The following is a 25,802-nucleotide window of genomic DNA, read 5'->3' as shown; positions in this document are numbered from 1 at the left end:
GGCAGCGCTCTGCTCGGGTAGCTGTTCACCTGCCGAGTAAGGGAGATAAAGTGTTCTTGTACTAGATAGACGCAAATTGTTGGCTTAGTGCTTACTTATGTCTTGTCCCAAACCTGCTGACAGTGTGGGGAATACCTTCACTGTAATTCTGCAAGCAGGAACATACTGGAAGAAGCAGAGGCAGCATGTGTGGATTTGAGGGAATTTTTTCCCCTACAGATACTTAAGAAGATGTTCAGCCTTCATAAAAAGGGCTGTTGCATTCTGCTTAAAGTTCTTACAGAGGACTAAGCATGTAACATGTTCCTTTGAAACATGACTTCAATGGGTTTGAAGCCCTAAAGCTAAAGGGTGAAGCAGGTGAAACCAGATCAAGTGGGGATACATATGGCAGGTGCTTGGAGAAGCTCTAAAACCCATCCTAAAGGAGAAGGGTACAGAGTTGGCAAACAGTGTGGGAGGGTGGCTACTAACACAGCTTTGTGCTTCAAAACTGTCTTGGAACTCGAATAATTTGAGGTGCTCATGGAAACAAGTTCAGAGAAGTGACACCTGCAGATGGCTCTCCTGGAAGAGGAACAGCCGGAGAAAGGAAGAATCTGGAATTCTGAAAGACTGTCTTCAAGACCAAAACCAGAAAAAAGATGAAACTCTTACCTACTTCATTACTGCCTTTTAAGTTGTGAATGGTAATACTGAAATAAACCAAAATTTGCCAGTCCACACTGTTGTAATTTGAAGTAGCAGTAACTAGAGAAGCAGAGCAGAAAGCATGTGGATACCACAAGTTTTGTTGGGAAGAATGGTTCTTGATAAGTTATGTTGCTAGAATTTAGTCTTTTAAGAGTAAATTCAGTCAATATGTGTTGTGTAGGCCTCTAGCTTTCTCCAGTGGCAGAAACATTCAGGACTGCATCATTTTGCTGTCTCTGCCACAAGACTCTCCCAAGTCTTTTCAGAAGCTGTGTCTTGTCTGTGGGGATTTGGATGTCAAAGGATGTGAACTTTGGACTCATCAAATGCCGTTTATTCTTTTCCCAGGAAAACGCGATATCTTAGCCTCCAAAGTCAAATTCCAGAGTTTGGTAAATTATGCTAGAGATGACCTTTTTGTAGTTGTTTTCCCCTTGAAAAACATAAGCATGAAGAACTGGGTTTTTTTTTCAACTCTTTATCCCATGATGAGGAAAAAAGTAATGTGTTTTTCAGGAGAAAGTCCTGATACTGTTTAGTCTGATCCAGCAGGAAAAGATAAAAGACATTTGGCAGTCAAGTGTTGATATTATAAAATAGGCAGTAACTCCTTTAAATACCAAAGTTTGTTATGTTCATCTATTGCATATTATCAAGGCTTTTTTATACTAAGTAGTGGTATGTAGACTTCAGTTCTGTAATTGAATAATTTTCTAATATTTAAAAATTGGAACCGGAGGGAGAAAGAGCTTTATCCAACTTTACAAGTGATTATAGTTGAGCTTCTTTCCAAGGCTAGTTAGACAAATCAGTCTAACATAGGACACCTCTTTAATATTGTGGATGTACACTTGAATTAGTTGGGAAGTGTCTTTCTGGATGATTAGTTGTGGCCAAATAAGTAGCTGTTTGTTCTTTGTTAATGTGTTGGTCATGGAGGCACACCAAAACCAAGACAGACAGGTAGCAAACTGGAACCTTTTTCTAACCAGAATCATTCAGCAGTAAAACCAGCTAAATGAGATTTGTCCAAATCATGCAGCACTCCGACAATGTTAGACACCGCAGATTCAGGGTAGCAGTTGGGGTTTAATCACTATATGGTCAACACAAGCTTGGGGGATGCCCCACAAGTTTGGAATGATGACTCCCAACGTGTGTCCACCCACTCACAAGATGGGGACTTCCAATGGTAACCCAGCAAATACACTCGCCAATAAGGTGAGGGTTCTCAAGGATGATGCAGAATATATAATCACTTGCCAACAGAGCAAGGGCTTTCAAGGGTGGCCCAGAAGGTATGATCACTCACCAAGAACATGAGGGCACTTGGTCCTCGAGGAAGTTTACTTGGGTGGTGTCCCAGCCTAAGGGGAGAGTCCCCAGCTGCTCTGAGGACTGACTCAAAAGGCATCTCTGGTGGGGCTCCATTCATAACCTAGGTTGAATCTGCTCTGTGGTCATATACGGTCAGTGGTCTAGAAACTTCTCTTGACCAAGGCTTTTCATCAGCTAAGCTCCCTGTTTTTCCTATCCCCCAGCCGAGGGGTAGACATGACCATAATCACTGCCTCTTGGGTTGGCATGTGATGGTCAGCGCTCCGTCAAGATGTGTATGTGACCAGAGTCACCATGCAGGGTCCATCGATGCTGCACAAGAAGGCCGAGGTGTTTCTGGTGTTGTAGAAGGGTGGGCAGGAAGCACACCTGCCACAGTGTCCCCAGAAGCTCATGTTAGAGAAAACCATCTTTCATCAGGCTGCAGTAAAAGTGACCTCTGTGAGGAATACAGTGACAAAGTTAAACATGATTTTTCACTGATAAATTGAGCTTGTTTTGTATGACACATAACCAGATTGCCTTTAAGGAAAGCAGGACTGAGCATACTGCGTGTTTAACTAAGGAATGTACTTGAGCTTAGAATGTTACTACTGGTCTGTAGATCTAAACTCCTCCTTGCAAACTAGTTTATTTTAAGAGTCAAGACCGCTTTTTGCAACATTTGGCTGGTCATAAGAAGTGCAGAGCTTGTTAAAAAAATTTCCAGTTAAAATTGTTAGGAATTGATTCTTTTGGGCCAGTTAGTATCTTAACAAGAGCAGAATACAAAGACAGTTTGAATGAAAACAACTACTAAAACTTGGATGAATGTTTTTATACTCAGATGATTGTCTACCCTCTGAATTGCTAGAGAAAACAGTACAGATTTTGAGAGTGTTACAGAAGTTGATACTCAGAACATTGGCTGTGCTGTCAATAACCAGTGTTTGCTGTTTTTTCTCAAGTTCTGTTAGCTCTAACGAAGGTCCCCCAGGACACAGTGTGTCGTTGGGTTAAAATTTGTCTGTGCTAAAGTCACTCTGGCAGAAATTTGTTTCTAAAATAATGCGCTTTTTCTGACATGAATCCGGCAGGGTTTAAAGAAGCAGATCACTTTCTGACATGTCTCAATGCAAAGGCAATAGAGTTTCAATGATACTTTAGAAACGAGAGTTGATAATGTATAAAATGTTCCTTGCATTGTGACTAAAAAAAAATAGACAACAGATACAACCACTAAGCTGATAGTAGGAAAACTGAGAAGCCAAATCCACCTGGTAATACTACTTTTTGTATTTTTAAAAATAGTTGAAAAGTCACGGTGTATCATATCACATATCCTAAGCTTAGTTCTCCAGTAGAATAATTGGCTCTCCATTGCTGTATAGAGTGTACATTGCATGAGGAAATTGTGTGATTCTATTTCCTAAACAGATATTGTAAAAGGTTTCAGATAACTAGTCTCAGAAGAGTACTTGAGGAATAGTCATATAGGAAAGAAGAAATTAGAGCTGTGCTTCCATTCTTCTGGACAGGATCCAGAAGGAGACGCACAAAACCAGGAGCCCAAAGATCTGTCATGTTGTAGATACCATTTAGAAAGGCAGTAATTTTTGCTTCTTCAGTTTCACTTGGATGTAGGATTTTAGTTCTTTTGCTTTCTGCTTAAACCCTCTGTGCTTTCACATCAGTGTCCAAGTGGAAGCCACTAACAAGTGATGTCCCTCATGGGTCCGTACTGGGGCTGGTGCTATTTACTACCTTCATCAGTGTCAGATAGTGGGATAGAGTGAACCTTTGGCAGGTTTGCAGATGACCCCAAGCTGAGTGATGCAGTTGATTCACTAGAGGGAAGGAATGCTGTCTGGAGAGACCTTGACAGGGTTAAGGAGCAGGCCCATGCAAACCTCATGAAGTTCAGCAAGGTCAAGTGCAAGGTCCTGCACCTGGGTCAGGGTAATCCCTGGTATAAATACAGGCTCGGGGGATGAAGGGATTGAGAGCAGCCCTGCAGAGAAGGGCTTGGGGGTACTGGTGGATGAAAAGCTGGACGTGAGCCGGCAATGTGCACTTGCAGCCCAGAAGGCCAATCGTATCTTGGGCAGCATCAAAAGCAGCATTGGCCAGCAGGTCAAGGGAGGTGATTCTGCCCCTCTGCTCTGCTCTGGTGAGACCCCACCTGCAGTCCTGTGTCCAGCTCTGGAGCCCTCAGTACAGGAAAGACATGGACCTGTAGGAGAGGGGCCAGAAGAGGTCCCCAAGATGACTAGGTGGCTGTAGCAGCTCTGCTGTGAGGACAGGTTGAGAGAGTTGGGGCTGTTCAGCCTGGAGAAGAGAAGGCTCTGGGGAGACCTCACTGGGGCCTTTCAAGTACTCAGAGAGGGTTGTATAAGAAAGATGGAAAGAGACTTTTTGCCAGGGCCTGTAGTGACAGGACAAGGGGCAACCATTTTAAAGTGAAAGAAGGTAGGCTTGGCTTGGACATAAGAAAGAAATTCTCTATGATGAGGTTGGTGAGACAGTGGAACAGGTTGCCCAAAGAAGTTGCGGATGCCCTATCATTGGAAGTGTTCAAGGCCAGGTTGGATGCGACTTTGAGCAACCTCATCTAGTGAAAAACGTCTGTGTTCATGGCAGAGTGTTTGGACTAGGTGATTTTTGAAGGTCCCTTCCAACTCAAATTATTCTGTGATGCTATTATTTATTCTGGTAGTGTCTCTCTCTGCCTTTTTACAACCATCGTACAGGTTTCCCTTCACAGAGTCACAGCATGGCTGAGGTTGCAGGCAGTGTGGAGATTATTGAGGCCAACCCTCTGCTCAAGCAGGGTCAATCAGAGCAGTTTGTTCAGGGTTGTGTCCAATTTGGGCATTTATAAGACCTCATCAGACTTGTTCTCCAGACCCCTCTCGAGGTTCATTGCACATTTCTGCCTGGGATTCTCGCTTTTTTCAGCCACCGGTTAGGAATAGTTTGGGTTTTTTTACTCCTTCTGTTCCAGCTCTTCTTTTTAATCCTTCTGTGACAATTGTTTGTTTGCTAATGTGGTTCTTCAAATGTAAACACCAGTATTATTTGAGAGCAAAAGGCTTTCAGTACTTTCTGCCGTACTACAAAGTATTTCCAAGCTGTAAGAGAGAGATGGAAGTAGACTCCAGCATGTGGCGTATCTGTCCTTTACAGTGCATATTAACAGACTGCATGATTAACCAGTTGTGTGATGTACGTGGCTTTCAGTTAACACCTCTAACATTTCAAGTCTACAAGTGATAGCTTCTAAGTGATTTTATTACTTTATGATGAATGCAGGCATACAGATTTGTTATGAGATCAGAGTCTGTAACATTGTGCTGTACAAAGAGTGACAATGGAATAAAAAGGACACATTCTATCCATGAAGGATAGTCATGTATGTTATAAAGCATGGGCTCTCTGGGGAGTACATTAAAGAACCTGCAAAACTGAACACGCTGTCAGGTGTCTTCATAAAGATGTGATCAGGAGAGGACACGAGGTCTCTCTTGTTGGAGTCTCTTTTTTGGTCTGGATTGATTAACTTGATTTCTTTCCATAGGTGGTAAGGACATGTATACTGGACTGATAGTATTTATTTGTTCTTAAAACCTCTCAAAAACTGCCTGTTCTATGAGAATTTGGTTGCACTTTCCGATTGCTCTTAAAATAGTCACTTAAATAAGAGAGAAACTTTGTCATACAGTGGACTGTGCCAGACTGAGTCTAACTCATCTTTGTGAAAGGTGAACCTGAAATCCTTAACTCCTCACCCTTTCACAGATGTCTGTGCAACAACTGGTGCTCCATGATTTCAGCATGGATTTGGTAAGGCTGTAGTCAAATTAAACACAGCAGAGTTGTAGTTCATTTGCTGTACCTTTGTTCTTCTAGTTTTTTTCTTGTTCCTGTGTTTTCTTCTGTTGTCTGTACAGTTACCCAGCTACTTTAAGGACTTTCTTTGGAAGGATGCTCTCAGAACTGGCAGTGCTTTGGGAGCTGTTCTGGAGGTGATGGCCCTCTGTCCCAGTTTTCATGTTGTTGAACTTGCCTGTAACAAATGCAATCTTGAATGGTAAAAGTGAAGAAGTGATAACATAAGCTGTATAGTTATTTATAACAGTTATATCAAAAGCCAGGATAAAACTATGATTACTTGAAATACTCTTTCCTGTACCCATTTTAAATGAACATTAACAAAACAAAAATACTCAGCCTCAAAACTCAGAATGAAGAAATGGTTCAGTGTTTTAAAAGCAAGTTTTTAATAGTCCATGGTACGCTTCCTATTCAGGTAGCCTTATGATTTGAGGGGTGTGTTATTGAAATAAAATAATTGTTTTCATTCAGGTAAACAAACATTAAAGATATTTGATGGGAATGATGCAGTGAAACGCAATCAATTTCGACTGATTTCAGTTCCAAGGATTGCAAAAAATGAAGAAGTTGTGGTAAGATACCTGGTGAAGGTCAATATTCTAGTGTGATAAAGGAACATATTATTATATATTACAATAGTCAAAACCTAACAGTTTTACAAGTGTAACTCAAGAAGAACAAAATCTGTAAATAGGCTATAATATTACAGTGTGATTTCACTTTGATGTAGTGCTCTTATTTTTGAGCACCTGAAGAATATAGCATATTGGGGGACCACAGCATATCACACATTAAGCAGCCATTCTTCTTCCCCATGTGACACTGAAGTCTGATTTTTCGGATGTGAGCAATACTGGATAATCAGCTCCTTAGACCTTGCTCCTCTTCTGTAGTGTTCAGTGGTTTGACGTTTATCATGGACAACCACCACTATTGCACTTGAGTTAATCAGCTCTGCAGACTGAAGCATGCCATAGTTACCTCCATTCCTTGGCTGTGAAAGTAATGAATTATCAGTTGCATAGTAGCTACTCCCTGGCTTTTCCAGTGCTCCATCTGTGGTGGAAACATGGCTCAGTACTAAATCCAATATTCAATGCAGATCTGAATTTACTCGGTTGGACAGACACCCTGTGCTGTGCAGAAATAAAGCTCAGAAGGGGTATGGGGTGTTGCACAGTAAAATTGAGTAGTGAAGACTCAGAGTCCTAAGGGACTTGGCACAGGAGCCTGCAGAATTTTGACCACTGAAACCTACAGCTCATTTAAGATTTTTATCTTGATATTGTGCTCAAAGTCAACAGGAGTTTTGAAGGTGATCTGTAGTGTTCTGCATGTCAAATATTTTCAAGGAAAATTTTGTACAGTGCTGAAAACACTTTTATTTAGGAGTGCTACTTACCTTTAGAGCACAGTTTATCAGGCTGCTACTTATAATACCAAGGCAGGTTCGTACCAGTTGTCGTGACTTACTGGGCTGTATTCACTGCAGCGTTTGTGTTAGCAGAGGTGCTGCAGGCACAGGCCAGTAACAGATACAGAATCCTGTGACTGTTTGTACCTTGCCGGGACAGCCCTTACCTTTTCACAGGTGTGGCGGTTTAGGCAGTGTTGTGGCTGAAACGTTCGCTGATTTTCAGTGTGGCCATAGTGCAAGAAGGTTGAATATGCAGACTTGAGCACAATCAAGTGTAATTTACCATTTTCCTCATGGAGTAAGTTTTGCATGCAGTGAGGTTAGCTTTACTGGTGCTGAATTTTTACATTTGATCTATTAAATGGCTGTCACTTGACAAAAATACTGTGGGCTGCGTTCAAACCTGTTACTATCTCAAGCTTTCTTCTTGTATCTTCCACCAAAATTTGTTTTCAAAACTTCGCTTTTGTTTTGGGGTTTGTCATTGCTATTAGTCCACTGTTCTGTGCTTATAATGTGCCTTAAAAGTTGATTCCATAAGTAAGGTGTTTATAAATGTCTATGGCTATACAGGTGTTCATGGAATTTTTTCAAGAAAATGTTAATTTATCTTGGTGTGCCATAGGAGGCTGCTCTGAGGGCATACTACATCAATGATGAGCAGCAGGAGTACGAGCTCCAGACCTTCACGCAGCAGGCGCTGCTGTCTGATGATGTTATCAACAGGAACGATGCTGCAGAGGACAGCAACTTGGGCTCGGTATTCCGAGAATCTGTTCCTGAAGCTTGGATCATCAGAGCCAGACCAAAGGATGAGGAAGTGATCAGAATTTATCCTGCCTGGCTGAAGTGAGTGTTTTTCTCCTTTATCATGAGGTTATTCTGCTCGGCTGCATTTGTACTCTGTAGTCTAGCCCAGAGTGTTTCAGTCATTGAAGGTGCACAAGTACGAAATAACAGTGAATGTAGCTTCTTCTGAGTTTCAGGACTCTTCTGTTTATTTTTCTGAATGAGTAATATGCATGTTATTCATTCCATGCCTGGAAACGTGCTCGTGGGTTTCTTTAATGCATGGAACATATTATGCAATTTGTGCCATTCTATTAATGTGCATTTGGCCAAGAAGATGCACCTTTAAATTAACTGCATCTGTAAACAAATGATGACACATGTGTCAGCTGAAAACTTGGTATCTTTTTTTTTTTAATAAATATTAAGTAGGAAGAATTCTGTGTAACTTGTGATGTTTGAATAGGAGGAAAAAAGCAAAGAAAAAAATCTGTTCCATATAACAGTGAGACACTATATATTTTAAGCAGTGGAAACAAGACTGGCTGATGACCTATTTATTTCTTAAGAGCAGTGGGATAAAATTTAAACCTTTGTTCATTTTACTAGTGCAACTATGTTGCCAAATTTTATGAAAGACCTGAAGCTAATTCTCTGCAAGAAACTAATTTGCAGTGCTATAATCATAATGACCAGTTCCTTGAGATTAAAGTCTTTGCTCGTCTGTGGGGTTAATGCTGCATCTGCCATGAGCCTCCGTGAACAACTTTCTTCAACTAATGCAACTTTCTGCCTACCCTCCATAGGAAATATGTCACTTAGGTAAAAAAGACAAACACAGGATAGGTCAGGTCCTAAAATAAGTATTTATTTTCTCTCTAGGGTGGGAATGGCATACGTTTCTCTACGAGTAAATAAGAGTAGCACTACGCAGACTGTGATTGAAGAAGTGCTTCCATTACTTGGAAGGCAGGTAAATGAAAGATCATAATGATGTCCACATACCACCTGAGTGACCCTGAAGTGGGATGTGTATGTTCTTCTCTTTAGAAAAATTACAATCAGTCCATTCGTGGCTGATGCGAATCTTACTAATATTTGGTGGATGATCTCTTGTGACTGATAAGATGCTCAAAACCTTCTGCAGTCTTGATGGTAGACCTGGTTACTCTGTGCTGGAAGTTACTATCAGTCTTGTTGGGTCAAGCAGATTTGCTGGCAAGAACACGGTTGTTCTTGACATGCAGTATATTTTTTTCTGGCTGTTTATGTCTTGGGATATTTAAAATACACTTGTGTGTAACTACACTGCTCACTTTGCCTTGTTGCAAAACTGGCAGCCACTGTTGGGGTGATTGTGCTTGTCTCCCACTTCTTTGCTCTACTCTGCAAAGGAAATGACAGCATATCTCAAGTTGGAAGCTCCCCATAAGGATCGTAGAGTCCAGCTCCCTGCTGCTCACAGAACTACCTGGAACTAAACCCTCTGACTAAGAGTGTTGTCCAGACTCTCCTTGAACTGTGACAGGCTTGCTGCTGTCACGACTTCCCTGGGGAGCCTGTTCCAGTGACCACCCACACTCTCAGTGAAGAACCTTCTCATGATGTCCAGTCTGAACTGCCTCTGATGCAGCTTCATCCCATCTCTTCATGTCATATCTATGGTCACCAGAGGGAGGAGATCAGCACCTCTCCTTCCACTGTCCCCCATGAAGAAGCTGTAGACTGTGATGAGGTCACCCCTCAGCCTTCTCTTCTGCAAGCTGAACAAACCAAATGACTTCAACCACTCCACATAAGTCTTGCCCTCAAGACCTTTCACCATATTGGCCACCCTCCTCTGGACTCAGTCTAGTAGTCTGATGTCCTTCTTACATTGAGGTGCCCAAAGCTGCACAAAGGACTTGAGATGGGGCCACAGCGGTGCAGTGTAGGATGGGACATCCACCTCCCTTGACCAGCTGGCAATGCTTGATATACCCCAAGACACAGGTGGCCCTTTTGTCTGCCAGGGCACACTGTTGACTCATATTCAGTATGCCATCAACCCAGACCTCCAGATCTCTTTCTATGGGGCTGCTCTCCAGACTTTCACACACCAGTTTGTATGTATTTACCCATCCCAGCTGGATAACCTGGCACTTGCTCTTGTTAAATTTCATATGGTCAGTGATTGACCAGCTCTCTAGCCTATCCAGATTTCTCTGTAAGGCCTCTCTACTCTTGAGGGAGTCCACAGCACCTCCTAGTTCAGTATCATCAGCAGATTTACTTAATGTGCATTCTATTCCTGTGTCCTGATCATTTTTAATAACGTTAAAGAGCACTGGCTCTAAAACTGAGCTCTGGGGAACCTCCAGTGGTGACTGGCTGCCAGCCTGATGGAACCCCATTTACAGTAAACCTTTGAGCCTGACCCATCAGCCAGTTGCTCATCCAGTGTGTTATGGACATGTCTAGCTCTGTGCTGGACATTTTGTCCAGAAAGATACTGTGAAAAACAGTATCAAAAGCTTTGCTAAAATCCAAACCCACCATGTTCACTGTGCCTTCCCTTGATCAACTAGGTGGGTGACCTTGTCATAAAAGGAAATTAAGTTGGTTAAACAGGACTTTTCCCTCATGAAGCTGTGCTGGCTGGGACCAGTGTCTCTGTTGTCTCCAAAGTATTTTTCAGTAACTTCCAGAATAACCTTCTCCATAATTTTACCAAGCACTGAAGTGAGGCAGACAGGCCTGTAATTATCAGGGTCTTCCTTCCTACCCTTCTTGAAAACTGGGACCTCTCCAGACTCCCAAGACGGTCTTTCCGTACCCTGGGGGGAATCCCATTGGGTCCCATAGGTTCATGCACATCTAGCTGGACTAACCAATCTTGTTCAAGTTCAGAGTTGCCCAGGAGTTTATTGTGCCCCCAGTCACAGTCTTCCAGCACAGGGCTCCAGGGGTTCCAGGACCCATCACTGGTGGTGAAAGCAGCATTAAATATATCTGCTCTATGGCCCTGTTTGTAAGGTGACAGCTCATCAAGTAAAGACTGATGTTACCTCTGATCCTTCTTTTGCTGTTAGCATATTTTAAAAAGCCCTTTTTTTGTCTTTCACAGTGCAGACATGCTTGAACTCAAGCTTTGGCCACACAGATTTTGTAAATCTGCAGTGGCGAACAGCTTCTCTATATAGTCCTCAAGGACTACAAGGAAGGACTGAAGGCTGAACAGCACCCACGTTCTTTACCATCTGCATTCCTTCCAACCTCATCGGAAATGATTAGATACATCTTGTAGTCTAGAGGATGCACATGTTTTCCTTGGAAGATGATCTCTTTTCAGTCTGCCTGTCTTTCTTACAGTTGGTGCCAGGATAGCATGGCTTTTAGGAAACATGTTAGTAGAATTTTTAACTGTGCCAAGGCACTGGCAGCTTCAGTCGGGCTCACAGCTGTGAAGCTGTTAACAGACACATTTCATTCAGCAGATGGGCGCACTTCCACGACTCCAGGGAACAGCCATGGTCACAGAGGGTGACCGCTGCCTTTTGTGCTCATTGACAGGGTGCACAGGTGGCTAGCTGTCTGCAGTAGGTGAGAATGGTAGATCTCTGTCTAGCTGTACGCAGCTATGTAGTCCTTGTGGCTCCTTTTGCACCATAGGGTGGTTCTAGGATTTGGTTTCAGTCCATTTCCTCAAGTACTGTGGACTTTTTGACAAAACTTGGACAATATTGTCTGAGGTCTTGTCTCATCTGAAAAAAGCAACTGTCGAACAGGATAGTCAAGTACTCTGTTTGGGAAATATCTGCACACCTCCCTATTTGGGAAGCTACTTTTGTGTTGTAAGAGACTTAATTCACTGGCTCAATTGCAATTGCTCTGATGTTGGTGGTTTTCTCCTTTTTCTATACGAAGATTCACTTGCCAGAAATCTCTTTTTAATACCCAGAATTTTCCTGTGCTGAAGATCCTATCCAAGACACTCATCAAATTTCAGGCCAAGCAGATGTTAGCAGTTGAGGCTTTTAACATCCTTTCTCATGACATGTGGAGCGAGATAATTTGTCCTCTCGAGTCTCAACACCAAAAATTAAGAAACTTACTCAACCCTGAGTGCCACTTGTTTCCAGGGTTGCAATAATCCTAGTGAATGGTTCAACTCTTGGCCATGCCATCGTTTCTTATCCGGCTATGAGGGACTCGGGTGTTCTCTGGCAGTATAGTTTGGAAAAGGGACTGTGGCATGTGTGAAGAGCGTTTCATTCCGTCAGTGGTCGCGGGGTGTCCCAGGAGATGGGGCTTTTGCCAAGCCTGGTTCCTGAGCCGTCTTCTCAAAGAGCAACTTCATTCCCAATCCTGCACACTTTCTGTGGAAGGACACTCCAGAAATATCCTAGTTGAGCTGCTGGTCACTGAAGGGAGATGGAGTTAGCCATGCTTTACAGTTGCCCCTTTACCATGGAGCTGCAAGGATGGCAACGGGAGCCTGATGCCCCGTGTGGACGTATGAGTGTGTAAAGTGAAGATTATTCCTACCTTGGGAGGAGTGGGCTAGAGAAAGAACATTGTGGTTGATTTAAAAATGTTTAATTTTCCATGATCTGTGTGTGCAGTGTATAATACAAATTTAATATAAACATCTGGCAAAATTATATTTTGTTCAGAAGCTACATTTACACGTTGTATCTTTTGTCAGACGGAGTGTCTACAGAATTTCAAATTGGTGGAAGTGCTTATGGGCAGTAAGCAAGGTAAGTGTAGGAGCATTGGCCAAAAGCACATCTGTAACTGATCTTCTAGCTTTCTTTTTTTTCCCTTTTAACACAGTCACAATTAATTTTTTACAATAAATGCCTTCACAAATGAAACTTCACCATCATGTTAAAATATTTAATCAGAAGCTATGTTGGTTCTTTACAGCCTAGCTTAAGCTATAAGTTTTTACAGTTGTTTTAATATTTTAATAAGACAAAGAAGTTTGTTATTACTGTAGTTGTCAGGGATTTTTTTTTAAGTCTTTTTTAAAGTCAGGGATAGTTTTAAAGTATTCCGTCAGACAGCTTGTTACCAAGGTAGAGCTTGTATTTTGAAAGGCTTCAAACTGTTTCTGCCTTTTTTTGAAGGAGGGTGGTGTTTAAGAACTGTGAACAAAATCAAACTGTTCAAAGCAGCTACAGGTTTTTTATGTTGGATAATGAGTAGTCCAGGTCTGCGTGCTCCTTAATGTTTATGGCGGTTGTATGCAGAATTGTGTATTTTCCCTAAAATTTCTTGTGTTGTTTTTGTTTAATTGAGCCTGATAATAACTTTCAGTGCTTTCAAACATGATTAATGTTTTTGCTGTCTCTAGTTCAGCGCATGGTCTTGGACAATCAGGAACTGATTCTTAATAGACTCAAGGACATAAGAAAGGTAAATCTGAAAAAAGAAATATGATCTTTTTTTATATAAAGTTGGGAGCCCCCTTTCTTACAGAAGAAGTAAGTCATCAGTTGCCCCTTCAGCTGTCTGATCTTTAGAGAGAATCTAAGGGCTCAGACTGAAGTTTGTTTCTCTTCACACTTCTCTAGGCATAGAGGCCTTGATTGCTAAGTTCGGAACTGGTGGGGCTTGTTTCACAATATCTTTTTGCCACATGTCACGTCATTTATTTTTCTTTATTTTCGTAGACTTCGATACGTCAGATGAATCAAACAAGATTTTACATTGTGGAAAACAGTGAATCAATTGTACGAGTAAATTTATTTGTTGGTGGCCTTCCACCTCAGCTTTCCCCTGAAGAATACACAAATATTCTCAAGGATGAATTAACTATCAAAAGTAAGTAGGCAGGTGCATTTTGAGATGTATTCACCTGTACAGAATAAAATGCAGTAGCATCTTTTGCTTCTTTTTATTATTTTTTTTCTTAATGTTTTATGACCTTATTTGAAAAATCAGTCTGCCATGTACTCTCACAGCGTTTTTTTAATTCATCTTAACATGTTCATGGTTGCATAAGAATTATTATTACATTACTTGAGCGATATGGGACCATACAATTTTCTGCATGTGTGAAAGAGCATCACTTGAGAAAGTGAACCGACATACCTTCCACCATTCAAATTACCGCAGGACAGTTTAATTCCCTGTGCATGATTCTTCCGCACCTCTGTTAACCTCTGGCTTTTTTCGGCATGGGCTCTCCTCAGTGCAGATCGTGATCTCTGTGCCTTGTCACAGAGAAATATGACCAGTATGTGCACACACATATGGACAAGCACTCAGTGAAAATAATTTATTTTTCCTTTTCAAATAAGTGCAATTGATTTTTCGTAATACTCTTTTCAACCAGTGTGTTCTATAAACAGTGTCAGGAATGCGTCACACTTTTTGTTTCAGGGAACAAAGTATTTTTCCGAGTCTTTTCTGTAACTTTAAGAGGAATTGTACTTTAAATGCCAGAAAGAATTAATAGTCACCTTTTATGAAAATCACCTTTTCTAACTTGTGCAGTAAACTTAGGCAAGTGTTAGCTGAAGGTTCTCTCTATATTTGTATAACTTCAAATATTTATATTTCTGTAACTTTAAAAAATATTTTAAATATTTACTCTAAATGTACCCAAGGTTTTATGTGTTTATATTTTTATCCTTTGCAGCAAATGTAGTATCTGTGAGACATGTTTATCAAGCACAAGGTAAGCATTACAATTTCTAGTCTTGCAAACTGTGTTTTCAAAACTACAGCCTAATCCTAGAGGCTCTAAGCTCCGAGTATGCTATCTTACTGCATAAGCAAAATGCCCTTCAGATAAAATGCAACATGGCTTTATGAAGAGCAGTGGATTAGTGTTACCTTATTAAAAAAAAAGGTTAGCTTCGTGCCTCGTGTAGCAGGAAGTGGTAATAGCTCATCATAAAAACGAGTTTTGAAGTTGCACTTCAACTGAATAGTCTAACAGCACTGAACTGTTAAAAACCCTTCAAGTGCTTTGTCTTTGTTTTGACTTATAAACACTGAAACTTGGTACTGCTTTTGAACTTGATGGGCATGTTTCAGTCACTATTTCCTAGCACAGTGTGAAATGGGGGGGATTCATTGCCTGAAGTCTGAAGAAAATCAGTATACTCATCTCTGCATTCATCCTTTGAGCTGTTGCTTTGCGTTTGCTGCACAAATTTTGTTTCAGCAAGGTCAGAGAAGCCACGAGGCTTCTGAGAGCCGGAGCAGCAGCAGCTCTGAGCAGCTTTAGTGATCTGGTGGAGATCTGCATTCGGTAAAATTTAAAAGTGCGGGATCTTTCTTTTGTATGTTTAGGTGTCCGTATCTGAGAGGTTTCACATCTTTTGGCAGGCTTAACTTTCACGTGACTGCTAAATGAATCTCCCTCTAGGATGGTTTTGAAGACTGATATGTGCTCCTTTTGTGTATTTGCACTCTCCACATGGCTAGTTAATACTTACTTTTTGTAAGGAAAGCCATAAAGCTTTCAGATGCCCCCTCTCCTTTTCATATTTGCCAATGCAGAATAGTTGTTCTCGTGATATTCATCCTGTCACAGCTTCATTTAACCAAGTTTACCTCCCTGTGTTTGTAGATGTTTCTGTGTGTATGTGATTTTCATTGTTCTTTGTATTTTTTCACTTTCTGAGATTTTTTATGTTTCTGATAACTTCCTGACTCCCACTTTTCGTTGCAACCAGGTTTTGTCAGCCGTTTACATTTCACATGCTGTCCATTATGCACTTTGGTCTTGTCCTGACATGTTTTCCTCCTCATTAATTGTTTTACTTTAAACTTGTCGGTATTTTTTCTTTTATTTTTCCCTGTTGTCTTCTCTTCTTCCCCATAGAGGACCTAAGCCAACATAAAGATTTTGGTGATTCTCAAACCAAATCTTTGCTTGTACTAATTCTTACTGAGATATTGTCAGTGAATGGAACTACTGGATTTTTAATGATGAGATACACAATGAAACCTGATACCTCTGCCACTTTTGTATTAGGAGAACAGCATGTTAGTTATGAGAGAAGCAGGGAAATAGGCCCTGCTTCTGAAGCCCAAAGGAAGTCTTTGAACATGCATCTGTTCTGTGCTGCAGTTCTTGTCTCAAACTGCTTTGATTCAACAATCTGGGGTGTGAATGAAGGCTTAAGAAATAAAACAGCCCTATTCACTGAAAACCAACAACCACAAGTGTTGCAGAGTAAATTTTACTGAAAATGTCCTGAGTAAACTGAGTAAACTTCTGTTGTGATGTGATGATACTGATTTCCTAATAATAATAGAAAATATAAAAAATAGTTCTGATGCCTCTTTACAGGTGCTGTTGTACTCGAAATTTCATGCTTTTCTGAAGCTGAAAGGATATATATGCTAGTTAAAGATACAACTGTCAATGACAAGCCTCTGAATGCTGTGGTGGTTCCTGAAGTTATGGTAAGAGATGGATTTGAGTCTAAAATATGTCTTTAAAAGAAAAACAACTACCTGAAGACTTTTTCTGGAAGTGAATCATAAAAGCATAAAACACCAGATTGGAAGGGACCTCAAAGGATCATCTGGTCCAACCTTTCTTGGCAAAAGCACTGTTTAGACAAGATGGCCCCGCGCCCTGTCCAGCTGAATCTTTAAAGTGTCCAGTGTTGGGGAATCCACAACTTCCCTAGGGAGATTATTCCAATGGCTCATTTTTCTCATCATGAAAAATTTCCCTCTTGTATCTGATCGGAATCTCCTCAGGAGTAACTTGTACTCATTGCCCTTCATCTTTCTGTGTGACTCTTTGTAAGAAGGGAGACTCCATCTTCTTCGTAGCCATCCTTTAAATGCTGGAACGTGGTGATAAGGTCACCCCTACGCCTTTTTTTCTCAAGCCTGAACAAGCCCAGTTCTCTCAACCTTTCCTCATATGGTGGCTTCCCAGTACTTTTATTATCTTTATGGCCCTTTGGAGCCATGTGATGAGCATCTGTAAGTATTGTGATGAACAAGATATACTTGAGGGCCTGTACATCATGTATATGAAGTTCCACTGTGAGTAAAGTGACTTGTCTTGTTACTGTTGAGTTGTCAGGAATAACTATACAGGGGAGTAAAATGAAAGGGTTTTTTCTTCTTTTTTCTTTCAATGATCAGAAAGTTAGGTGAGGTTTTAGTTGGTGTGTCTTGAAATGCTTACAGAAACTTTGTTTGGGAGACTAAATGTGTTTCCTTGCCAACCATGAGGTAAAGTACTACTGCTAATCTTCACATTTACATTATCTTCACTTCCCCCATTCTGTAGCAGGGAGACTTTGGCCGTATTTAAATGCTGCTTTGTGGATTTCAGAGGAAAAGAGTTTTGAGAGACTTAGTGCAAGAGTCCTTTCACAAATTTAGGCTTGATTCTAATTTATTAATTTCTGTGGTTACAAATCACTTTCCTCTGAATCAGTTGGTTTAATAATATGTTTCGTGTTAACAAAGCAGATTCAGGCTGAAAAGAGGGAAATAGTTCACTCAGCAAAGTGATTTTTAACCAAGATGATGTAGGTTCTGTCCAAAAGAGAGTGTAGCAGTAATTACTGTGCTCTGAGCCGCTGTGTAATCTTGCAGTTGCTGTCTTTTGGAATTGCATTATGGCAAGTGAAATGAGGGTCTTGCTGTGACTTCTTAGAACTTCACAGAAGGTTGAAAACTTAAAAAAAAAAATAGAAAACTAGTGGAAACTATGAAAAACCTCTAGGTGGCTGTTGAACTTGAGACACTTTTGTGGTTGCACTTACATGCCTGCTGTTACATTTTAGAGAGTCCCCCGCTTGTCAGAGTTTTCTGAAAGCAATATTATTTTTATATGAGCAGAGTGGACCAGTGGCAGTGCTTACATGAAACTGGCAAGATTAAAAACTATCTCCCCTCCAAAAACAGTGGGAGCCTTGTTCTTCTGCATGCGTAGGCATTGTGTTTTGTGACATCCTTAGAAACCAAGGTCCCCCTGCATCCGAACAAGGTTTCAGAGTTTCTGTTATCAGAAACAGAAGGCGGCGTAAGGATGGAACTCCTTTTGGATGCTTGTTTTCGGTGGGTTTTAGCCAAATGCATTATGAGCTTAAATGTGGTGCACAGTGTGTGAAGTGGAACATACTCCCCTCTGTTGATTACGTGTGTCTGGTTTTCTGACACTAGATATGTCTGAAGTGAACTTCTTGATGCCAGGAAAATACAGGTAATGCTAATCTGTTATCTGGTGCAAGGTATTTTAGAAACTTCAGTTCGGGGGATTGCTAGATGTGGATTTCTAATATGTAAGAAGGAGAGAGGGGCTGTACATGTGCGTGTACATCTTGTTTCTGTTGCAGCATGTATTATTTATATTGGGTCATCTCACTGATATGAACCAAGAGTTAACCTAAATAATATTTAAAGTGTTGATCGTCTCTGCTTTGGCCACCCGGCTTTCACTCTTCATTAATTACTCAGGCTAAACTAATAAGTGATTCTTGACCCTCCTTGGGGTAGCAATTGGACTAGATGGCCTCCTGAGGTATTTTCCAATCTAGATTATCCTTTTATCTTATGATACTGCTAGCCTTTGTTTATACTTCATATAAGTGACCATTTAAATACAGCACCAGGAAATACTTCCACAAGCACTGAGAAAAACATTACATTTATACTGTGTTTGACATTCCTGTTGTGGATGAAATACAAAGAAATTGGGAATGAAAGGATAGTGTGTAGTCTCAGAAGAAGAATGAGTGATAAAACAAAGGCCACACTGTTTTGGTTAATGAATGATTTTTTCCAAATTGCTTCTTAAATAAAAACAAACAACACAAACAACCCTTCTTGAAATTCAGTAAAACCACAGAACTAAGTTGGTAATCGGCATCTAGGTTGTGTTTTGGTAGTCCTTCGTTTTCCCAAGGCACTATTCACTTACTCTGTGTTTCCTACGCCTTCTAAGGGGAGGCCCGGTTCTAGTCTGACGTGTTTAGGTCTGCCAGAAGTGATTCATCCTCTTACCACTGCTGAAAAGTTTGAATGTGGAATCCATTTGTACTGACTGCTAATTATAAAGTCAAGCAATTAGTGTGATCAGGTGCATTGATCTGTTCTGCTGTTTCATGGTCTCGGGCCTTTAAGAATTTAATCAGAATCTTCATCGTTTCACAATATGCAAATAAATAAAAATACTCTGTTGAACTGTGAAAAAAATGCAGCGTCTTACACAGCTGCTCTGCTGCTGTGTGTAAGGACTTGCAGGGCGGTTTGGTCCCGCTCTTCAGGTGCACATCAAGACATGGCAGGGCTGGATCTTTTAATTGAAAGCTGGTTTACCAGAACTCCTTGAGCAGTACTGGCAAGCAAGGAAATCATCAGAGAGTTGTGAGTCCAATATCAGCGTAAATGTGACAAGTTTTTGTGGCTTCATCACTAAAGCCACTTGCCAGACAAGTGCTCTCTGATGTACTGTATGTCGGTTCCTTAAGAACGGTAGGAAAAGGCGTGGGAGTTTCCCAAATGGGTGAAACTTTCAGTTTCATTCATTCCACTAATTCCTTACACAAATGTGTCCAACTTAAAAGCATGATAGTTTAGTGACCCCCTTAGCCAAAACACCATGAGAGGTTACTTTCCACTCTTCGTCTGCTGCTATAATTCCCCAAAAAGTAAAGAAAAGGCTCAAGCTGCTGCTGCCTTGATGCAGTTGCATTGAGACTCCTTGCACACCATTCCTCATCAGATGCAATGACTCCTTTCTGGCCAGGCTGCAGGAAGGTTGTACTTGGGGCATCCTGAGTCCTTGCACGTGGGAGATGCTGCACACAGTTTGCTTGCAAATGTTGTATTTTAGTTCTCACTTAGAGGTTCCTGCAGCTCCTGGAGACAGCCCACCACCCTGGGAAGATGCCCCATGGTTGTCGTGCTGGCAGGCTTGCGGCACAGGACACCTTGTTCTGCTTCATTGTGAGATGTGATCACAGAGTACAGTCCACAGAAAGGGGATTAGTGTGGGTAATAAATATTTTACCCCAGCTTGAAGCCGCACTGTGCTAATCCTGACAAATTAAGCAGTTCACAGTGACCGTCAGAGTGTCTGAATCACACGGCCTCCTTCAGCTGTCTCTAAGAAACGAGCAATAAATTCCTTCCTGAACGGCAGCCAACACAAAACCCCTCTGCAGATTTCACTGCTGGAGCAGAGCACCGAAGCCAGGGCTGAAGGGGGGAGTCCTCAGGCTGTGAGTCACCATCCCCTTCTGCCCAGTAACGAACTCGCTCCTACGTCCCCGCTGGGGCTTTATTAAGGGATGAAAAAGAATTCCGCAGCCCAAGAGTGCTGCCCTTGTGGCCATGTGTAAGGGTAACGGAGCTGTACTTTCCCTAAAGCAACGCAGCAGCCTTGCTCTGCTGTGCAAACGGTCACAGAGTTTTTAACACCCACTGAAAAACAGTTGTTTTCTTAGAAGGTTGCCTTTATTTAGGGATTTAGCAGCATTTCTTACTCCTTTGAGTTTAATGAAGAATGATGATGGGAAGCAAGTTCACTGTAAGGCTGAGCAGTTTCTAGGATACCTCTGCTCATTCTACATAGGTATGTTTACTCCTAAATAAGTATAGTTAGGGATCTACATTAGAAGATACTTGAACAGGGATGCTTTGTGTGGTAGGACTGCTCAGTTCACACTACATACAGATATTTTCTTAGCTCCAGGCATTCTCTGTGCAGCTGCTTGTTAGTAGCATTCAGGGTAAATGTTTCACCCCATTTTCTTGTTGTTGTTCAATATTGACACTTGACAATTAGGAAGTCTAGATGGTGGTTCGTAGAAACTGTAAATAAATATTTAAAACAATATATATTTACTTGGGTAAGCTCTCGGCTGGCTTTCCAAAACACAGCTGTGCTATTGAATGCCTTGGAGCTTACCACATCTCAAAAATCAGTGTGATTCCCTGAAGTTCCTTGTGAATTATTTTAGCTATTTGGTTTTAAACGCAGTGCGTTAGAACTTGCCTGTAAAAGCAAGTAATTTGAAACATGTGTTCAACTTGTCACTTCTAAATGTCCAAAACCAGTATTTTTAGAAACTGGTTTCCTGAAGAGAAGGTAATCAAATGCTCTTGTCCACGTTTCAGTAAGGTATTTGTTTGACTTCAATGATGGGCTTGTGTCTTTTGTCTTATTATTCTTTGAAAAAGTTTTTGTTTACTGTGAGCTTCAGGACGGACTTTTTTTTCTGTGTATTATCTGTCCCCTTACTCCCCTCTTTTTAAACTCTGAAAGTTTCTGTGCATTGAACCAAACCTGAGGTTTCAGGTAGCCCATATTGTTCAGAAAGCTGAGGTGACTGGAAATTAAATTTAGGTAATAAAAAAGTGTTGGAGCAGTGGGAAGCGGCTGGCAGGGGAGGGAGAGCAGCTGAACAGGGAGCCTGGGAGGGAACAGTTTTCCTGTAACCCCCGGGACACGGTGTTCCCTTTCAGAGCTGCTCTGACTTTAATTGCCTGTGGGATTTCAAAGGACTTTTCACAATGGGTTATGGTAGATAATGGTGCAGGAACTAATGGGCTAATAAGAAGGGCTTTAGTGCTGGAAGAGGAGAGCTCTGCTTACTATTTTTGCTAACAGCCTGTGATGGCTCAAGGGAAGGAAATCCACTTCTCCAGTTGGGATGTGTGGATCCTTGAGCTGCTGACCTTACAACTCAAGAAGTCCTTCCTTTTTGTGACAGTGGCATGTACTGTTTTCTTTAGACTTCCTTTGCTGGCTACAAATACCCGTTCCGTGTGCTTAGTAGAAATAAATATATTACCCTTGTTGTGTGTTGGCTGCATTTTAAATAACTGATTCTCCTTTTCCAATAAAGCCTGAATATGCAGGCCAGCGGTGTTTTGACCTAGCAGTCTTCACAGTGTAGCATGTAGATGGTTCCTCTGGAGAAAGCTGTGTGGGCAGCTTTGCAGCCTCTGTCTTGCCAACCTCATTGTTTTGCCAGCAGTGAAACCTTTGCAGTAAAACCAAGTTTTGAGGCTCTTCGGGCTCTTTGTCAGCCAAAATAGACCTTGTTTGGCTATTTTTTTTTGGAGAAAACATACATGTTTTCAAACTGAATGTCTCTGGTAGACTCTAAAGGATGAGGAAGGAAGGGGCAAGAGGAGAATTGTGTTCCTGCTCCACCAGCCCTGTGCCTGCTTAAGTGTTCTTCTTCCCAGTGCGTTTTCTGGCTATGCCTGCGGGTCACACGGAACAGCAGAGAGCATTTCCCGTGCAGGCAGTGACACAGAGGAGAAGGATTTTTATGTGTTTGCGGGTATCCTCGTGCATCTGGCAGGGTGTGACGTGCAGAGGATTAGCACCCAGCCCTTTTAAGAAAGCAAAATTTGAGGAAGTCTCTCAAATACTGGGAAGCCTCAAAACACTTGTTTGTTTTTAAGCATCCATGTCAGCTCACAGGTAGACGATGGTCTGGGGTATCACGACAGTTTGCTTCCCTACAAAGTTATTCATTAATTTGTCCTGCTTTCTCTGTTCTTCACCTTGGTTCACGCTCTCTGGTGTCGCTGTGTGTCTCTGGGTGCTGTCTCCTCCCCTCTGGAGCTGCTGCTGTCTCTCTGCATGTTTGCACGCTGCGGTCATGCTGCTGCCTCACCTCCCCCTGAATCATTCTTGTCTAAATTGACTTATATTTAGCACTGTTGTTCTGTTCCCTGAGTCCATCCTGTCAGCTGCGTGACAAATTGCTGTTCCCTGAATGCTGTCCAATTTGTAAATACAAATTACCACAACTTAGGGACTGCAGCAAACGTTTCTGTCTTGAAGTGCACTCATTGAAATGCCCGATGGACTTTTCTGGCGCGTACCTGCCCCACAGCCCAGTGGAAGGTGTGCTGGTGTTTTCTGATCTTTCTAGAACTTTTTACAAATGCTTTGACGAATGATTTATGGGCTGGCTGAAAACCAGTCCCAAAGTGGAGGCTTCTGGTGGCTGGAAGCTTTGACCTCTGGTGAGGCTGCAGGTACCATCCTGGTGCAGTCCATGGAGCACCTTGGGAAATCCCTCCCGCCATGTGCAGTGTCTCCTTCTGGAGTGGTTTTTGGATGGGTACCGGGCTCCCCAGCAGCACAGCTGTGCTTTGAGAGCCCTTGCCCCAGCAGCTTCAGCAGAGGTGTGAGCATCGTAAGGTACTGACACCAAATCCTCCTCATTAAACATTTCAGATACACATTGTTAAAAGAAGCTTTCAGCCTCATATTTCATGGGGAGGGGCACACCAGTGTCTGCCCGAAACACCTTTGTTGTGAAATGTTTTGTCCCTGTAAGTTAACATATAAGCTAAGACGACCACAAAAAGACAAATGTTTCAGTTGTTTTGGGAAAAGTTCTCTTTGCAAGGAGAGTGTTTGACTTGTGCATGACTGGCAGGTACTTTTTCCCTCACGCTGTTCTTTGGCGTAGACTGTTTACTGAAAATGTGTAGGAAGGACTACTTACAGTGCCTTTAACATTGGGCTCAGTGGGTTAAGGAAACTTAAGTTCCCAGTAAAACAAGATCAGCAACTAACCTGCCCGTTGTCTGGGCATTCGGTATTTTTATTTATCCAATCTGGATTTTTTTGCTAAGCATCAAGGAAACTTCAGGAAATACTTCCAAGACGCAGTAGTATTTTTCCTGCCTAACCATGGCTTTGGTTTATCCTTTTTCTTGTCTTCTTTCAGGCTTCCAAGATACCACAGAACTGCTGCCCACTTCTTGTGTTTGTGAATCCAAAAAGTGGTGGTCTGAAGGGTCGGGATCTGCTGTACAGTTTTAGAAAGCTGCTAAACCCACATCAGGTCTTTGAACTCACCAATGGTGGCCCACTGCCTGGGTAAGTCATCAGATTGTTTTAATTATTCTATTTATGTTGTTTTGTTATGTTTTGAAAGCATGGATCAGATTCACTTGTTATGAAGATATAAATTGCTTCTGTTCTGTGCCTAATGACCAGAGCAGCGGATCACTCCTGACTGGTTCTCACTGTGAGAACAAATTTAAACTTTGAGATTCTCTAAAGAAAAGGGAATGAGAGTAGTTCCCGATGTATATGCTTGTATGAAGTCTAATGGAGTCCCGTCCTGGGAAAGTTATATGCAGTTTTCAGTAACACAAGATTTAACAATTATTAAAAATAAACAGATTTTATAAGTGAATGGGGATGGAAAGAGAAATGTCACATTGCCCAACGAGGACTCATTTTTGCTTTTATTTCTTCTGAAGTTTCATGGGAACTAACAGGAAAGTGTAATAAAATTTTCTGTCTTGAAACTTGGCCACAATTGCAGAATTAACAGGGCCTGCCTGGTCGCAGCTGCGACATCTCTAAATACAAGGAACAGAACATTATGTGCTTTTAGGGAGGCAGGAATCCATTACTTGATTTAATCAACACTGCTTTGTTACCAGCTTCATAAAATTGAAAGTGATGGTTGTAGTCTACTCAGAATAGCCTCATTCCTTCAGAACTGCTGTAACGAAGACCTGTCATGACAAGCCCTTAAAAGCAAAAGCTTTCATGGGAGAAATACAGCTCATGCAGGAGGCAGGAAGAACAAGCTGCACAAATTGGTTTTTGTCAGAACTGCATGACCGTGTTGTCTTTCTAATGCAGTTCAAGCTGCAACCTCAGTAATTCTTTCATTTTGTTTTGCCCATGGAATCCTTCTGTAGATTTATGGCAAAGTGCTTCCACTTGTTCATTCCTCCCTGTGGAGTGGGAAATAAAAATTCCTTTGCAGGGTATCTTGGAATGTAGGGTGAAAAGCCACAGAAGGTAAGAGCGACCAGGAAAATAGTGCTATGAAGAAGAAAAGGTAGTGTGAGTCCTATGACAAAGTGAAGAACAAACAAAAAAAAAAACAACAAGAAAACCAACAACAACAAAACCACACATCACTAATCAACATCTCTACTAGGTTTTAGAGAGTTATAGACGTTCACATTGAAATTACGAAAAGTTAGATTTCTATGTCTTTGACAAAAAAGGACGTGATTAAGAATTAACCTCTAGCTGTGAAGAATCTTGGAAGAATGTGCTTTTCACTCCTTTATAAACAGCTTTATCTAAAAGTTCCTGGTTTTCCATTCCTTTTGTTGAAGTTGATCCAGAAACTGACGGTAAAGGGGAAGAAAAATAAACCAATAATAATGTGTTATCCTAAATAGCATTTTAAGAGGCTTTGCTTCTCCTGTACTACGTTGTAATGTTTCTTTTCCCCTTTGCCTTGTTTCCTGATGAAGGTTTCACACGTTCTCTCAAGTCCCCTCGTTCCGAGTGCTGGTGTGCGGAGGGGACGGCACCGTGGGCTGGGTCCTTGGGGCGCTGGAGGAGATCAGGCACAAGCTGGTGTGCTCAGAGCCCTCCGTTGCCATCTTACCTTTAGGAACAGGTGAGAATCGCAGTGAGCACCGTTCTCCTGAGGGCAGAAGGCCTCTCAGGTTTATTTTTATTTATCCAGCCAGCAAACATCTCAGTTTTGTGGTACAGATGCCATGACTCAGTATGCAATGTCAACTTTTCAAGGAAATGTCAGTCATGCTTTCTGAAGGGAAAACGAGCAGCAGGGGTGTTGGTACGGGTGTGTCTGAGTGGGCAGGAGCCGGAGAAGGCAAACTGTTCTCCTCCTGGCAACCACCGGTGCATCAGCCGTTGCTGTAAACCGGTGCACTCAGATGCTCCCTGACTTCTCGA

General features: G+C 41.7%; 1 protein-coding gene across 1 annotated transcript in view; it reads left to right on the top strand.

Moving 5' to 3' along the window:
* The window catches only part of DGKQ (diacylglycerol kinase theta), a 100,876-nt gene that overhangs the window by 54,845 nt on the left and 20,229 nt on the right, over positions 1-25,802 (top strand). Inside the window, exons 8-17 of the mRNA XM_065861102.2 lie at positions 6,376-6,476; positions 7,947-8,170; positions 8,993-9,083; positions 12,798-12,852; positions 13,452-13,513; positions 13,771-13,921; positions 14,742-14,780; positions 16,407-16,522; positions 23,791-23,942; positions 25,352-25,500. Coding sequence (XP_065717174.1) covers positions 6,376-6,476; positions 7,947-8,170; positions 8,993-9,083; positions 12,798-12,852; positions 13,452-13,513; positions 13,771-13,921; positions 14,742-14,780; positions 16,407-16,522; positions 23,791-23,942; positions 25,352-25,500 — 1,140 coding nt within the window. The remainder of the gene's footprint in view (positions 1-6,375; positions 6,477-7,946; positions 8,171-8,992; positions 9,084-12,797; positions 12,853-13,451; positions 13,514-13,770; positions 13,922-14,741; positions 14,781-16,406; positions 16,523-23,790; positions 23,943-25,351; positions 25,501-25,802) is intronic.

The sequence above is a fragment of the Patagioenas fasciata genome, chromosome Z, assembly GCF_037038585.1.
Source record: "Patagioenas fasciata isolate bPatFas1 chromosome Z, bPatFas1.hap1, whole genome shotgun sequence".
NCBI lineage: Eukaryota > Metazoa > Chordata > Aves > Columbiformes > Columbidae > Patagioenas > Patagioenas fasciata.
Note: the sequence above shows the minus strand (reverse complement) of the source record. Positions and strands in the feature narration are given on the sequence as shown.